Source organism: Sinohyriopsis cumingii, chromosome 15, assembly GCF_028554795.1.
Source record: "Sinohyriopsis cumingii isolate HCF-2022 chromosome 15, ASM2855479v2, whole genome shotgun sequence".
Taxonomy (NCBI): Eukaryota; Metazoa; Mollusca; class Bivalvia; order Unionida; family Unionidae; genus Sinohyriopsis; species Sinohyriopsis cumingii.
In genome coordinates this window covers 7,317,444-7,335,860 of record NC_142975.1, presented here as the reverse complement: position 1 = coordinate 7,335,860, position 18,417 = coordinate 7,317,444, and the positions used below count along the sequence as shown (strand labels likewise).

The 18,417-nt window shown below is 34.7% G+C and overlaps 1 protein-coding gene across 6 annotated transcripts in view; it reads right to left on the bottom strand.

The window, feature by feature from the left end:
* LOC149781218 (agrin-like) overlaps nt 1–18,417 on the bottom strand; it is a 454,787-nt gene that overhangs the window by 140,036 nt on the left and 296,334 nt on the right. For all 6 annotated transcript variants that reach the window (XM_089935296.1, XM_089935300.1, XM_089935297.1 and 3 more), the window contains exon 5: nt 4,517–4,729. In XM_089935296.1, coding sequence (XP_089791422.1) covers nt 4,517–4,729 — 213 coding nt within the window. The remainder of the gene's footprint in view (nt 1–4,516; nt 4,730–18,417) is intronic.

Below are 18,417 nucleotides of genomic sequence, written 5' to 3'. Positions count from 1 at the left end.
CAGGCTTCACCCATCGGTTTAAAATCTTGCTTTGTTTTGCCAAATGTTTGAATTTATAAAATATGCTGCATATGGCCATTATACTGAGTACCTAAAAAGTGCATCCACTGCTATTTTAATTTTTTCACTGCAATGAAGTGTAACATCAACATGAGGTGTTTATTAAAAAGAAATTTATCTCTTGCATGAAATGGACTTACAAATTTACATAATCTTGTTAAGACTTAAGATTTTCTTTTACAAAAATGCTGTCCCTGTGTGGGTGTAATATAGGCCTGATTAAAATACATTAAAAACATCCTCATTTTGGGTGTAAAACAGGCCTGATTAAAATACAAGCTTTCCTCACTTGGGTTTAAAATAGGCTCAATTAAATTAATACTGTCCCCATTTGGGTGTAAAATAGGCTTGATTAAAATTTGTGCTGTCCCCATTTGGGTATAAAATAGAACTGATTAAAATTTGTGCTGTCCCTATTTGGGTGTAAAACAGACCTGATAAAGTTCATGCTGTCCCCATAGGGGTGAAAAGGTCTGGTTAAAATTCATGCTGTCTCCATGTGTGTGTAAAATAGGCCTGATTAAAATTAATACTGTCCCCATTTGGGTGCAAAGAAAGCCTGATTAAAATTCATGTTGTCCCCACATGGATGTAAAAAAGACCTGATTAAAATTCATGTTTACTCACAGTGGGTGTAAAGAAGGCCTGATTAAAATTCATGCTGCCCCATGTGGGTGTAAAGAAGGCCTCATTAAAATTCATGCTGTCTCCTTGTGTGAGTAAAGAAGGCCTGACTAAAATTCATGATGTCCTCTTTTGGGTGTAAAGAAGGCCTGATTAAAATTCATGCTGTCCCAATGTGGGTGTTCAAAAGGCCTGATTAAAATTCATGATGTCCTCTTTTGGGTGTAAAGAAGGCCTGATTAAAATTCATGCTGTCCCAATGTGGGTGTTCAAAAGGCCTGATTAAAATTCATGCCTGTTGCAACATGACTAATAGCGGTGATACATTTTCCATTTCATTTTCAGCATGGTCCAATTAAATGCTGTGATCTACCATTATTCTCTTTCTCTCTCTCTCTCTCTCTCTCTCTCTCTCTCTCTCTCTCTCTCTCTCTCTCTCTCTCTCTTGCTCACTGCTACAATATTTGCATAACTTATGAAAAAGTTATTATATGAACAGATAATAAACCATGCATACCTTGCATATCAACACAAACAAGAATGATTTAATTGCATGCAGAGTTTGAAAACTGAATGAAAATTTACTACACAAGTGTTAAGAATTCACCTGTCCACTGAGTGCCTAAATAACAAAGACAAATCAAACTGCATATGTGGTAATTACATGTGGTGAGAATACAGGAAAGAAATATATGCATCTATAATGACCAATGACTCCTACAAAAAATGGAATGACCAATGACTCCCACAAGAACTGGAATGACCAATGACTCCCAAAAAACTGGAAATTATGTACCCAGATTCATGCTGAATAACTAGCCAAACATAAATGAGGAGACTGATTTATTCAAGGGAATTCACCAGATTAAAAATTTTAGTCGACAATGGTCTAAAGAATTTATCAAGCAAAAAAATGCATCTAATATCTAAAAGTACCATCATTTAACTGTTTATTTTCTATCTTCTAACTAAGCAATGTTTTTGAAAATGTGCATGTATTTACACAAAAATTGTAGTGATTCAATATTTATTTTTGGAAATACTGTTGTGCAATTGAGTACCAGATAACATTTCATGACTGCATGTCTGATTGGATGTCAGATAACATTTTATGACTTCTGTCTAATTATTTGCCAGATAACACTTCATGATTGCTATGTCTAATTGGATGTCAGATGACATTTCATGACTGCTATGTCTAATTGTATAACAGATAACATTTCATGACTGTTATTTCTAATTAGATGTCAGATAACATTTCATGGCTGCTATGTCTAATTGTATAACAGATAACATTTCATGACTGCTATGAAGAGAAGAGAAATTCAAGAGAACTCTATATTTAATTGATGGTACCATTCATGTATGAATTTAAGATCTGATTTTAGATTCATAATGGAATGCATGATGTTTTGTTATCTGTCATGTTATAAGCATCCCCCTATACAAGTTGCATTATTTAACAACAACGAGTTTTTTATTTTTTTAGTTTATAATAATACATACACAGCTTTTATTAGTCACAATTTCTTATACAGATACTGTTTTAACGTGGGGACTCCATGAAAACGGCTTTAAAACAATCAATTATGATTACAGGATTGGAAAGACAAAAGGATCAGAATTGAGTCGGACCATTCATTGATCAATAAAATTATGATTACTGGATTGGAAAGACAAAAGGATCACAATTGAGACGGACCATTCATTGATCAATAAAATTATGATTACTGGATTGGAAAGACAAAAGGATCACAACTGAGACGGACCATTCATTGATCAATAAAATTATGATTACTGGATTGGAAAGACAAAAGGATCACAATTGAGACAGACCATTCATTGATCAATAAAAAGCCATCGTACTTCTACAGAATAGTCAACAGAAAGTAATCATGTGATACATAAAGACAAACTCGCTTACAAGTCCAACTACAAAACCACACAGACCACCATCACAAAATGTACCAACAGATCTGAGTCCATGCAGTTTGTTAGGAGTAATTAGTAGAACAGATAGCATTGACCATAATCTGCTGGTACATTATACAACTACTGATCAGGGTCTTTGTGTTTTGGAACAGACTTATATGTGAGTATACATGGTATATTAACACTGTGACAACACGAGGATTTACCAAAAAATATCTTTTCTTCCTGAACATCAAATGAACTGCCTGCCAAACAAATTTACAATGACTAACAATTATCAATATGCTAGACATACAAATACACTGACACACAACTACACAGATAATGATTATCCATCGACATCATAGCAAAAGTCAAACTATTTTGCAAAATTTAATGACTAGATTATCTAAACATATATTATTAATTCAATTTTCAGCTCACATCAAAATATTAACTTGAAATATTTAATCAGCTGCAGCTTATAATGCAGTATAGCTATGGATCCCATATTTTTTAAGAGCTGGCAACAACAAATACAGACATGGAAGATAACAAAGTAAGACTCTGTTTTCAAAAAACTCTAAAACATAAAATGTCCAATTATTTTTTGATGTTAATCAAGATCAAAAGAGATTTTTTTTAATTAATATCCAATTATATAAACATTTACACTAACATAAGGCAGCTTGGTCTCATGTCCAATAATGACATATAGCTGACCCTTTTATACAACTGTTATGAACTTAATTGTCATCCAACATTATATTCTCAAGAATGTGCTAAAATACTGCTTGTTTACTTTTGGTAAATGGGGGAATGGGTGAGGGAGGGGGAATGAGCAAACAAATTCTGATCGACTGACCCAATTTTTTTTTACCAGTGTCAACATATTGATGATTGGCTCTGGCTCAACACTTTGTGTCTTCTTACAATGGATGTACTGAAAGGGAGGCAACTCCAACTTTAGATAACCCTGAATTTGTATGCATTGCATAACAACTGGATTTATATTAGAGGTCTTTATTAATTTCAATTAACTTTTTGAGATCTAATATCCAGTAAGCTTACAATCCATTATCACAATATTTATGCAGGACAAAGGACTTATATAAATCAGAAATATATTGGACAACACAAAAATGTATATCTAAAACTGTTACTTTGTCTCATGCATGGGAGGTGGGGGGGAATACAAACATTCTGGTTCCATTGATCCATGAAATTCATACAAAATGCCATGCAAATCCTCACAACACTAACACAAGCACCAATAAATGACAATCTCCAAACCTACACCATTATAACCAACAACAAATGATTTGATAAATTAATATGGATAAAGATGCTCAATGAAAATGCAAACTTTTGAAAGTGTGCATGATCATTCAAAGAGCTCCTTGAAATATGCATGTACTAGTCACTATTTAAAAAAAATCAATCTTTCTGATGATTTATCCATTTCATCCAGTGTTTTGATCTAATGATCGATAAAGCAGATGTGACAATTGCCAAGAAACCATAACACCTATCAAATCTTGACAAAGAACTACTTCCTTAAGACACAATGTATATATCATTAATAGTAAACACACTCTAAAATAGGAACAATGTAAAAGTGAAAAACATATGCAGAAAATTGCCTTCTGGTATTTAGGTAGCACAAGTCAGCATGATTAGCATAATCTGCGTACAAAGAAATCAAATGCTGTGCTGTCAAGTCAGCTTGGCTATTTCTATAAAGTACTTTCTCCTTTCTAACAGCAGTCTGAATATGCTGTAAAAGAAAATTGAATTGTGATGAACTTCACTGCTGATAAGTACGTCTCAAAATTGCATTTGATCTTCAATAATTTATTTTAAAAAGCATGCTTATGACCATGATTATATACTACCTATGCATCAAGTTTCACAGACTTACCACTGCACTCTCCCATATATCTGACAGTGATTTCTCTTCGTGATTTGCAAGCCTCCCGTCTCATCAGACATTCATTATTGTATGTTCGACCATCACTCCCACAGACTGGTGCCACGACATCCCCACAGTCTGTGTCACATCGACAGACTGGTTTCCTGTCCGCATCAATCTGACAAGTTTGGCCATCAGTACACTCAAATCCATCACAGGGATCTGATAAAAAAAGGTTTTAACAGGGTTTTGTTTTGTTTTTCTAATGGAAATGTATGTTCATGCAAACAAAATCCTAACATTCCCAATTAGATTTATTGCACACATACATCATGCGTACTGTAAACAACAAAGATTACAGTGGTAAAGAAGTGCAGCATCGCATGCTGTAATGGATATTGTTGTCTAGAGAAATATTTATTCTTATTCATTTATTAGTTTAATAAAAAGGAATCATCCTATTGTAATAAATCATCCTATTGTTATAAATCATATTGTTATAAGTCATCCTATTGTTATAAATCATCTTATTGTTATAAAATCATCCTATTGTTATAAATCATCCTATTGTAACAGTTATAAATCATCCTATTGTAATAAATCATCCTATTATAATAAATCATCATATTGTTATAAATCATCCTATTGTTATCAATCATCCTATTGTAATAAATCATCCTATTGTTATAAATCATCCTATTGTAACAGTTATAAATCATCCTATTGTAATAAATCATCCTATTGTAATAAATCATCATATTGTTATAAATCATCCTATTGTTATCAATCATCCTATTGTAATAAATCATCCTATTGTTATAAATCATCCTATTGTAACAGTTATAAATCATCCTATTGTAATAAATCATCCTATTGCTATAAATCATCTTATTGTTATTAATCATCCTATTGTAATATATCATCCTATTGTTGTAAATCATCTTTTTGTTATAACTCATCCTATTGTTATAAATCATCTTATTGTTATCAATCATCTTATTGTTATAGCAGTGTTAGGGACCAGCTTCACACTGCTAAAAGATACTGCCGTAAAGCTGAGAGGCTTTGGCTTTCCACCAGACTCACTATCCATCACAATTTTCTTCTTGCACCTAATAATCAAATAATCCGTAAACTCTTTGGAGAGAGACAGACAGAGTTACGTCTTCACGATTGTAAATGTGTATTGTTCACTTACCTGATGCCTGATTTTACTTGTGTCTATTGTCAATTAATACCACTAGTTATGCAGTTCCTTCTGGTTTTGTTTCTATTATCCATTTATTATAAGAATCACATGACTTTGTAGTGGTATTTACATGCTAATTAAATATGCCACAGCTGTATTCAGTCATTCCAAGCTAACACCTGTTTGAGGTCAATATTTGGCAGACCAGATTAGATTAATGAGGCTACTAATAGGGAAATGAGGCTACCCATGGGTATTACTAATACCATACCATATTTTTTGGAGCAGTTTCCGAATCTTCTGGACTATGGAAATTTAATAGGTGGCAACCTGATCATTCTTGGAGATTTCAACTTTCACTTTGACTGTCCTGGAAACCCAAATACATCAAAATTCATAGATGCCATTAATGTTTTCAACCTCAAACAATCAGTTAACCAACCCACCCATAAACATGGTAACATTTTAGACTGGATTCTTCATAGACCTGATGATGACATTCTACGGTCCTCTCTGGTATCCCATGACCTTGCATCAGATCACCTCTGCATTATATGCCATCTTGACATATCACTAATCCCTAACACTCCACCTTTATCTGCTACTAAGAGAAACCTCCGTATGATAAATAGAGTACCAAACTAATGCACAACATCCAAGCTAACCTAACAACTTGCTTACCTCCTACCGCAGAATAACTTGATAACTGCCTACGTTCATTGCTTGACAAACATGCCCCAGCTACCAAGTGCAAGTACACTACTAAGATCATGGAAAGTGCCAGTTGCAAAGAGCTCTTTGAGATTACTAACAAGCTAATGCCAAGGAACAAATCTACACCACCACTTCCAACTACCTTCTCTCCAGTCGACCTTCCTAACACGTTTGTAAATTTCTTCTGTGACAAAGTACAAACCATTAGAGATAAGCTTGACACCACAATTTCAATTGACTTATCGTCACCATACAGTTGGGATACAGAATTTGAGTGGCAACCATCAGCAGCATTTGAACCTGTCTCTATGGGTTTCATATGGACAATCCTGATGAAGAGTGAACCAAAGTCATGTGAACTTGATCCAATCCCATCATCACTGCTACTTGAGTGCTTAGATCCAGTATTGCCTTCACTAACTGATATTATTAATACTCTCTCTCATCCGGGGAATTCCTATCATTTTTCGAAAACTGCCATTTTAATTTAGCCTCTGCTGAAGAAACGAACACTAGACCATAACCATGTAAAGAACTACCACCCAGTTTCTAATCTCCCATTCATATAAAAAAATCTTAGAAAAGATTGTTCTATCACAGCTTGTATCTCATCTAAATACAAACAGTCTTTTTAGCAATGTACAATCTGCATATCACCCTGCCATAGTACTGAAACTACTCTTCTAAAAGTAGTTAATTACATTCTCTTTGTGTTGGATAGTGGAAAGATTACAGTCCTCACCCTCCTTGATTTGTCTGCAGCATTTGACACAATAGACCATGATATATTACTTCACCATCTCCAGCATGCATTTGGCATTCATGATACAGCCTTACTGTCATTCAAGTCCTACTTGGTAAAACAGGACACAAATTGTATCTGCAAATGGAATACACTCCAGCCGAGTTGATCTATGTTGTGGTGTTACACAGGGGTCTGTTCTTGGACCTGTTCTCTTCATTCTGTTCACTCAGTCGCTCTCAAGCGTCATAGATCATCATCCAGTGTCTCACCAATTGTATGCTGATGACAACCAAATATACAAATCTAGCCACCCAACTGAAGTTGATGCTACCATCCAAGGTGTAGAGATGTGCATTTCTGATGTGAAATCATGGATAACATGTAACAAGCTACAGATGAATGATGATAAAACTGAGGCCATTCTGATCACAACACAAAGACTTTCCTTTACTTCAAACAATAAATATCAGCAACACCAACATTAAATTCACACAATCAGTATGCAACCTAGGTGTTACTCTGGACATTACTCTCACATTGCACCAACGTATCTTTCATTTGATGCCACTAAAACACTTGTGTGTTCATTAGTACTTTCAAGACTGGACTATTGTAACTCAATTCTGTCTGGTCCATCTCAATATCTGCTCCAGAAACTTCAAAAAGTTCAAAACACAGCTGCTTGGATCATACTTAGAGTACAAAGATCAGAGCACACCTCCTCGTTGCTCTGTACCCTACACTGGCTATCTATTTGATCCAGAATCAAACATAAAATTTGTTCTCTGTGCTACATTTCACTCTAGTCTAACATACCTATCTGATCTCAACCATGTGTACACACCAGCAAAATACTTATGCTCCTCTTCTGACAATTGTATACTCATTATTCAAACTATGAACACAAAGTCATATGGACAGTGTTCTTTTGCATACCGGGCCCTGCAGCAACATGGAATGAATTGCCCACTGAACTTAGACACAAAGACACAGTGATCACATTCAAGAGTGCTCTCAAAACTCACTTATTTTGACTGCAAGAACAAACTTAATGACTGAATAATGTTTCCTATCTTAAATATTGTCAGCATGTTTTTTAATGTTTTCTAATTTCATGGTGTTTGTTTTTTGTAATCATGGCATTACAAAGTCCTCTCTCTCTCTCTCTCTCCTTACCTCTCTCGCATATAACGGACCATATTTGATTTTGATCATAAGGTGCAGAAATAAAAATGTGATGGAATACATATGCATTCTGCTCTCTGTACCCGCCCCTGCCCCCACCCCAGAAAATGCATTTTAGTAATAATGATGCAATTGCTGGTTATCTGAAATAGCATACAGTGATACTTTTAATATTTATGAAACCAGAAGTAATTATAATTTAATTCCACATAGCATTGCAAGTTTCATCCTATCTGTAAATCAAAATCTGATCAGGTCAACATCATTATATATAGCCAAAAGTACATAATATGTTTAAAATATTTCTTATGAAACAAATTAGGTACTTTTAGTTACATTTAATGATCCTGACTAGACAGGTTACTCGGTTACAGGTAGGATAAAATTCGCGATGCTGTGTGAAATGAAATGAAAAACACAATCCAAAATGCTCATCTAGCCTTGTCTTCTCCTCAGCATTGACTTATATAAGGATGAAGGCTGGAAAATTTCCAACATTTCCTGATTTAACTTCACATCAACTTATAGGCCAGCAAATACAGCAAAATGTCATATGTAAAATCCTATCCATGAATTCAAAGTTCACGTAACTGAAAAGTCTATTTCTTAAATGTTATTTCAAGTCCAAAAGCCAGATCCAGAAGTTTGAGCAAATCAATACCAATCCTCCACATGGTATTTGCTATCAGAGCTACGATGCTTGCCTTTACTGATCATTTCCATTTCACCTCTGTCCATGTGGATTCGAATCTCAGTCTCAGCCATTATGAGTATGCAAGAAAGCTTGCCAGTAATAAGCTTCCCATGGTGACTTCCTGGGGTTCTAATCCCAGGTTCTTCCTCCACCAGACAAACTGGCTGCAATGTCTAACCCATCACATGCTGAAAAATGGCATTATACCCACAAAAACAACAACATACGTGCTTTCAAACAACGAATTCCCCCAAGGAGTTCTACTCTGATGTTTATCAAAGGTTTTGTCAACTATAATTGCATTTTTATAATTCACTGACACTAAAATAATAAATTACTCCTATTTGTATTTTATCAACTCTTTGTACAACTAAAATTAATAAAGCTGAAGTTAAAATTCATAAGCCTTATTATGGTGTAAAGATTCCCAGTGAAGTTAGACTGAATCTTTAATCTAGTTATAACGATGACATTTTGAGCTTCGTATGTATTGATTGAAGGAGACCTAGAAATTTGGGAACAAATTTAATCTGTTTGCTGTAGGATAATTTAATCTAAAAGACTGCTCTTCGAGTGTCTACAAAAACTGGCAGCATCATCAATTACAGCAACATTGGTACTGTGAGTGAGTGAGCCAGCAATATACAATAGCCGGTGAAAATTAATGAAAACATTATGTTTATCCAAATATAAGCAGAGACAATTAAACTGAGTGTCAGGCAAGTTCATTAATATCAGTTCAGTCTGACATGTTCTTAATGATGAATGCAAATTCATGAGAGGGAGCCATTATGGTGGCTCAGTGCATGGTTTAAGCCAAACCAAATTCCTGAGAGGCAGCCATTGTGGGTCAGTGGTTAGCCAAGCCAAATTCCTGAGAGGCAGCCATTGTGGGTCAGTGGTTAGCCAAGCCAAATTCCTGAGAGGCAGCCATTGGGGGTCAGTGGTTAGCCAAACCAAATTCCTGAGAGGCAGCCATTGTGGGTCAGTGGTTAGCCAAACCAAATTACTGAGAGGTAGCCATGGTGGCTCGGTGCATGGTTAGATGTTCATATAAAAATGAATATATGGTCTTGATGTCAAACATATTACAGGCTAAAAGACACAAGGACAGGATGTGCATGTCAAGCACATGATAAAAGCATTGCTAAGTAAAACATGTGACCCTTGCCCCTATGGTCAAAAGGCATAATATCTTACAACAATAACAATAATAATAATGTTGTTGTTGTGGGGTTTAATGACATTTTTCAGCACATGATAGGCTATACATGGCGGCCAGTATTAACAGTGGAGGAAGAACCTGGGAAAACCCCGGAATGAACCACCGACCCACGAAAAGCTACTGGCAAGCTTTCTCACATACCAACATTGGGTGAATCCAAGACTCGACCCGATGCAGACAGAAGTTACATGGCAGTGATCCGTAACAGATAGCACCTTAGGCCTCTCGGGGCCCCAATAATAACAATGATAATAATGATATAATAATAATGATATAGAACATAGCATGATACAGAATGATATCTTATAATAATAATAATAATAATGATAATAATAATAATGATAATAATTAATAATAATAATGACTTTATTTAAAGTAGAATCTCATTTGGTCAACTGACCAATCTTCCATTAGACTTTCTACACTTACATTTATATGATGTACAATTTGTACAACTTGTGGTATTTTTAGACTAGAGTGCTATTAAAACACAAGATAGTTGATCTACAACTTTAATGTGTACAGGGTATTAAAGATGCAGGATTCGTACAAAGATCAGATGTTAATCTGTGTTAGACAATTAATTTACAGGTAAGTATATGGAAGCACTTTGCTTTAAAGATGAGCAGTACTGAATTACACAAAGTCATACATTATTTCTGTGAATGTTCACTAAGAAACTTTTTAAAGCTTTTGGATGATTTGTATTAGCTTATGTAGATTAGAACAGAATTCTACAGTTAGAAACTGCAAAACTATTCTAATAAACCTGTGAATTTGGTTTAGGTAAATATGATTTTTGTATGAGATCACTGATAATTCCTATGTATTGATATTACACAAAAACTTAAAATTACTTTTGAGATAATCATGAGCTAATTCATGTCAGGATTTGTATGCTTGTAATCCCTTTTGAGATAATCATGAGCTAATTCATGTCAGGATCTGTATGCTTGTAATCCCTTTTGAGATAATCATGAGCTAATTCATGTCGGGATTTGTATGCTTGTAATCCCTTTTGAGATAATCATGAGCTAATTCATGTCAGGATTTGTATGCTTTTGAAGTCAAGCTTCTGCTGTATTGGAAGGGTTTTAAGATTTGTTGATGGTGTATCCATTAGTATCAAGAATGAACCCAGTTTCGCTTTTTGAAATTTCAGTAATCTTTATTGACTTTCTGTATCATTATTACCCCTGACAAAACATCATTAACCTAGATATGTGCATTGTAAAATATCTTTCTTTATTCTTCATGGAGATAACATTTTATTCTGTTCAAGAGCTAAAGCAGTGAATAACATTCTTCATGACGTATCAACCTGCATTTTCCAGGTTAAGATAATGTCAAATGTGATGCCAAGTAGTTTTTTATCTTTAAGAGTGCCCTATAACTATTTCTTTTGGATTTACTTTGAAGTTTTATTTCTCAGCTTTTACTTTGGCTCACCTGATCTTAACTTTTGACACCTGTCTGCATTTATCCTCATACCACTGTGCTCACTTTACCCAAGCCTGATTTAGCTCATGAACTGTTGATCCAGTGTTATATAATGTTGTGTCTTTGACAAATGATGTATAGATAAATATGATGTGGAAAAAAATTGATGTACAGCAGAAAGAGTAAAGGTCCAAAAACTGACCCTTGTGGAACACCTGACTTTATGTGTTTCTCATCTGGTTCATCCAAAATATGAATAAAAATCCATCAAGGAGTTTAAGAAATACAGTCAAAGGGGTCTAAGCAGTCTCCAGTGCAAAGTGAAATTGTTGAGGCAGATGGTTGCCTAATACAGTCTGTTTTAAAATTTGGTTTACAGGACTCTGAAGAACCAGCTGTTAATACAGCGGACATTTAAGATTGGTTCTACTGCATAAGCAAAAGAAAATCCTTTAACCAAACCTTAGCACAAAATTTATGACTCTGACTTTGACCCCAGTGTCAGAAGTGGCAAGCATGCATATTACCTAATGAGTTGTCTCAGCATGAGTCATCCTATTTTTACAGTGCCAGATTTTTTTATTTCAGGTAGCAGTGTAGGTATCAGCATCACAGATAAAATTATACATTTGAATATAATTCTATTGTTATATTTTATTATTGTTTGGTTATGATAGAGGGGTACATCTGAACTGAATGATAATTTCAGTAAGCACCGATTCCTATTAAATATGATGTTAGCTGTTGCCATTTATTGCCCAGTGGGGGATGTTCCATTCAGGTTCTCAGGCCAGTGAAATAATGAAACGTGTTACTGGCAGGAATTGTCTATTTATACACTTACAATAAATCACTGGGAGTAATCTAATATAGCTAAACATTTAGTTGTATGACCATGCATCTGTTGATCATCCCTCAAAAGCATTATTTACAGAACTCAAATGGTTCACAATATATGACAGGATAGATTTTCACAAGGCAGTTCTTTTATATAAATGTCTACATGGAACTGCACCAGAGTATCTTCAGGACTTATTCAGGCCTTTTTCAACACAATACCAGTTGAGATCAACATCACATGGAAACCTTCTAGTACCAAAACCAAGAACAGAGCAATTTAAAGAGAGTTTTCAATACTCTGGTACAGTTCTGTGGAATAAGCTTCCTATACATGTAAAATCTGCTGAAAATATTAGAGTATTTAAGAAATGATATCATGAGAATGTATGTATTTCTAATAGATAATGGAATTTAGTATTTTAATACTAAACATGCTAAAATAAAAAGTAATTATTGTTATCTTCATATAATGTGCATTGTTATACTCTCCTTAAGAGGGCCTCAGGGAGAATAGTCCTTGACTGATGAGTCACCCTCTATAAATAAAGCATTATTATTATTATTATTATTTGATGCAAAATTTGTAGCTCTTTAAGTAGGTGTAATGTACTTAGAACAGAGTTAAGTAGTTAGAAACTAATTTGGAATAAATTGTAGTTCATAAGCAAAATGTTACCAGTAATTTTCTACTTACTAATATAAATGAAATTTTAATATACATCTTACTAGGGAGTGTGATTGGACAGTGGATATGTGGCTATAGTTTGGTTACAGAGTTTAGATTGTGTGTATTTTGGTTTATATGTTAGAATCAGATAAATGCCTGCAGTTAACACAATCTGACAATCCATTTAGCTCAATACTAAGTTAATAAAGGTCTTCAGGGTATAGTTCCTCTGAAGCCTGCTAGGTTCATTGAAAAACTAATATCAGCCACAGTGCTGAATCAGGCAGTCAGCGTGAAGAACTAGAATAATGTTAAGTATTACGAAGACTCCATCAAGGAGTTTGGAATATAGATGCTATTTGTGACGAGAATCTACCAAGGGATTTAGATAATATATGCACGTAAAAAAAATTAGCCCATGCATTAACAAACTGTTCCTGCCACCAATGACATAAGAAAAGTGACTGCAATGTTTTGCTTCTGATTGATTTGGCTGCAAAATAAACCATCATCCAATTTTGATTTCATTAGTAAATATTCTCTTATTTTCCATCATACACCTGACCTGTTTATTCTATGCCTTCCATAGCAGTGAGGTATGATGAATGTGTACACATCAGGTGCTTTTGATGAATGTGTACAAAATGCAACAGTGGCTTTTGATGAATTTGTACAAAATGCAGTGGCTTTTGATGTGTACAAAATGCAGTGGCTTTAGATGAATGTGTACAAAATGTAACAGTGGCTTTTGATGAATGTGTACAAAATGTAATGGGCTTTATATGAATGTGTACAAAATGTAATCATGGCTTTTGATGAATGTGTACAAAATGTAACAGTGGCTTTGGATGAATATGTACAAAATGCAGTGGCTTTTGATGAATGTGTACAAAATGTAGTGGCTTTTGATGAATGTACAAAATGTACTGGCTTTTGATGAATGTGTACAAAATGTAGTGGCTTTTGAAGAATGTGTACAAAATGTAACAGTGGCTTTGGATGAATATGTACAAAATGTAGTGGCTTTTGATGAATGTGTACAAAATGCAGTGGCTTTTGATGAATGTACAAAATGCAGTGGCTTTTGATGAATGTGTACAAAATGTAGTGGCTTTTGATGAATGTGTACAAAATGCAGTGGCTTTTGATGAATGTGTACAAAATGCAGTGGCTTTTGATGAATGTGTACGAAATGTAGTGGCTTTAGATGAATGTGTACAAAATGTAGTGGCTTTTGATGAATGTGTACAAAATGCAGTGGCTTTTGATGAATGTACAAAATGCAGTGGCTTTTGATGAATGTACAAAATGTAGTGGCTTTTGATGAATGTGTACAAAATGTAACAGTAGCTTTGGATGAATGTGTACAAAATGTAGTGGCTTTTGATGAAAGTGTACAAAATGCAGTGACTTTTGATGAATGTACAAAATGCAGTGGCTTTTGATGAATGTACAAAATTCAGTGGCTTTGGATGAATGTACAAAATGCAGTGGCTTTTGATGAATGTGTACAAAATGCAGTGGCTTTGGATGAATATACAAAAAGCAGTGGTTTTTTATGAATGTACAAAAAGCAGTGTTCTTTATGAATGTGTACAAAATGCAGTGGCCTTTGATGAATGTGTACAAAATGCAGTGGCTTTGGATGAATATACAAAAAGGAGTGGTTTTTGATGAATGTACAAAGAGCAGTGGCTTTGGATGAATGCACAAAATGGAGTCACTTTTGATGAATATGTACAAAAAGCAGTGACTTTTGATGAATGTGTACAAAATGTAGAGGGTTTTGATGAATATGTACAAAATGCAGTGGCTTTTGATGAATGTGTACAAAAAGCACTGGCTTTTGATGAATGTGTACAAAATATAGAGACTTTTGATGAATGTGTACAAAATGCAGAGGTTTTTGATGAATGTGTACAAAATGCAGTGGCTCTTGATGAATGTACAAAATGCAGTGGCTTTTGATGAATGTACAAAATGCAGTGGCTTTTGATGAATGTGTACAAAATGCAGTGGCTTTGGATGAATATACAAAAAGCAGTGGTTTTTGATGAATGTACCAAAAGCAGTTGCTTTGGATGAATGTACAAAATGCAGTGGCTTTGGATGAATGTACAAAATGTAGTCACTTTTGATGAATGTGTACAAAATGAAGTGGCCTTTGATGAATGTGTACAAAAAGCAGTGGTTTTTGATGAATGTACAAAATGCAGTGACTTTGGATGAATGTACAAAATGCAGTGGTTTTTGATGAATGTACAAAATGCAGTGGCTTTGGATGAATGTACAAAATGCAGTGGCTTTGGACGAATGTACAAAATGCAGTCACTTTTGATGAATGTGTACAAAAGCAGTGGCCTTTGATGCATGTTTTTTGAATGTGTACAAAAAGCAGTGGCCTTTGATGAATGTACAAAATGCAGTGGCCTTTGATGAATGTACAAAATGCAGTGGTGTTTTCTGAATGTGTACAAAAAGCAGTGGCCTTTGATGAATGTACAAAATGCAGTCACTTTTGATGAATGTGTACAAAAAGCAGTTGTTTTTGATGAATGTGTACAAAATGCAGTGACTTTGGATGAATGTACAAAATGAAGTGGCCTTTGATGAATGTGTACAAAAAGCAGTGGTTTTTGATGAATGTACAAAATGCAGTGACTTTGGATGAATGTACAAAATGCAGTGGTTTTTGATGAATGTACAAAATGCAGTGACTTTGATGAATGTACAAAATGCAGTCACTTTTGATGAATGTGTACAAAAGCAGTGGCCTTTGATGAATGTACAAAATCCAGTGGCTTTTGATGAATGTGTACAAAATGCAGTGGCTTTTGATGAATGTGTACAAAATGCAGTGGCTTTTGATGAATGTACAAAATGAAAAGGCTTTTGATGAATCTGTACAAAATGCAATGGCTTTTGATGAATGTAGAAAATGCAGTGGCTTTTGATGAATGTGTACAAAATGCAGTGGCCTTGGATGAATATACAAAAAGGAGTGGTTTTTGATGAATGTACAAAAAGTAGTGGCTTTGGATGAATGCACAAAATGGAGTCACTTTTGATGAATATGTACAAAAAGCAGTGGCTTTTGATGAATGTGTACAAAATGTAGAGGGTTTTGATGAATGTGCACAAAATGCAGTGGCTTTTGATGAATGTGCAAAATGCAGTGGCTTTTGATGAATGTACAAAATGCAGTGGATTTTGATGAATGTGTACAAAATGCAGTGGCTTTGGATGAATATACAAAAATGCAGTGGCCTTTGATGAATGTGCAAAATGCAGTGGCTTTTAATGAATGTGTACAAAATGCAGTGGCTTTTCATGAATGTACAAAATGCAGTGTTCTTTATGAATGTGTACAAAATGCAGTGGCTTATGATGAATGTGTACAAAATGCAGTGGCCTTTGATGAATGTACAAAATGCAGTGGCTTTTAATGAATGTGTACAAAATGCAACAGTGGCTTTTAATGAATGTGTACAAAATGCAGTGGCTTTTGATGAATGTGTACAAAATGCAGTGGCTTTTGATGAATGTATACAAAATGCAGTGGTGTTTTTTGAATGTGTACAAAAAGCAGTGGCCTTTGATGAATGTACAAAATGCAGTCACTTTTGATGAATGTAAAAACTGCAGTGGCCTTTGATGAATGTACAAAATGTAGTGGCCTTTGATGAATGTACAAAATGCAGTGGCTTTTAATGAATGTGTACAAAATGCAACAGTGGCTTTTAATGAATGTGTACAAAATGCAGTGGTTTTTGATGAATGTACAAAATGCAGTGGCTTTGGATGAATGTGTACAAAATGTAGAGGCTTTTGATGAATGTGCAAAATGTAGAGGCTTTTGATGAATGTAAAAAATGCAGTGGCTTTTGATGAATGTACAAAATGCAGTGGCTTTTAATGAATGTGTACAAAATGTAGAGGCTTTTGATGAATGTACAAAATGCAGTGGTTTTTCATGAATGTACAAAAAGCAGTGGTTTTTGATGAATGTGTACAAAATAAAGAGACTTTTGATGAATGTGTACAAAATGCAGAGGTTTTTGATGAATGTGTACAAAATGCAGTGGCTTTTGATGAATGTACAAAATGCAGTGACTTTGGATGAATGTACAAAATGCAGTGGCTTTGAATGAATGTACAAAATGCAGTGGCCTTTGATGAATGTGTACAAAAGCAGTGGCTTTTGATGAATGTGTACAAAATGTAGTCACTTTTGATGAATGTGTACAAAATGTAGTGGCTTTTGATGAATGTGTACAAAAAGCAGTGGCTTATGATGAATGTGTACAAAAGCAGTGGCATTTGATGCATGTACAAAATGCAGTGGCCTTTGATGAATGTACAAAATGCAGTGGCCTTTGATGAATGTACAAAATGCAGTGGTGTTTTTTGAATGTGTACAAAAAGCAGTGGCCTTTGATGAATGTACAAAATGCAGTCACTTTTGATGAATGTAAAAAATGCAGTGGCCTTTGATGAATGTACAAAAAGCAGTGGCCTTTGATGAATGTACAAAAAGCAGTGGTTTTTGATGAATGTGTACAAAATGTAGAGGCTTTTGATGAATGTACAAAATGCAGTGGCTTTGGATGAATGTACAAAATACAGTGGCTTTGGATGAATGTGTACAAAAAGCAGTGGTTTTTGATGAATGTACAAAATGCAGTGGCTTTGGATGAATGTGTACAAAATGTAGAGGCTTTTGATGAATGTACAAAAAGCAGTGGTTTTTAATGAATGTGTACAAAATAAAGAGACTTTTGATGAATGTGTACAAAATGCAGAGGTTTTTGATGAATGTGTACAAAATGCAGTGGCTTTTGATGAATGTACAAAATGCAGTGACTTTGGATGAATGTACAAAATGCAGTGGCTTTGGATGAATGTACAAAATGCAGTGGCCTTTGATGAATGTGTACAAAAGCAGTGGCCTTTAATGAATGTGTACAAAATGTAGTCACTTTTGATGAATGTGTACAAAATGTAGTGGCTTTTGATGAATGTGTACAAAAAGCAGTGGCCTTTGATGAATGTACAAAAGGCAGTGGTTTTTGATGAATGTGTACAAAATGTAGAGGCTTTTGATGAATGTACAAAATGCAGTGGCTTTGGATGAATGTACAAAATACAGTGGCTTTGGATGAATGTGTACAAAAAGCAGTGGTTTTTGATGAATGTACAAAATGCAGTGGC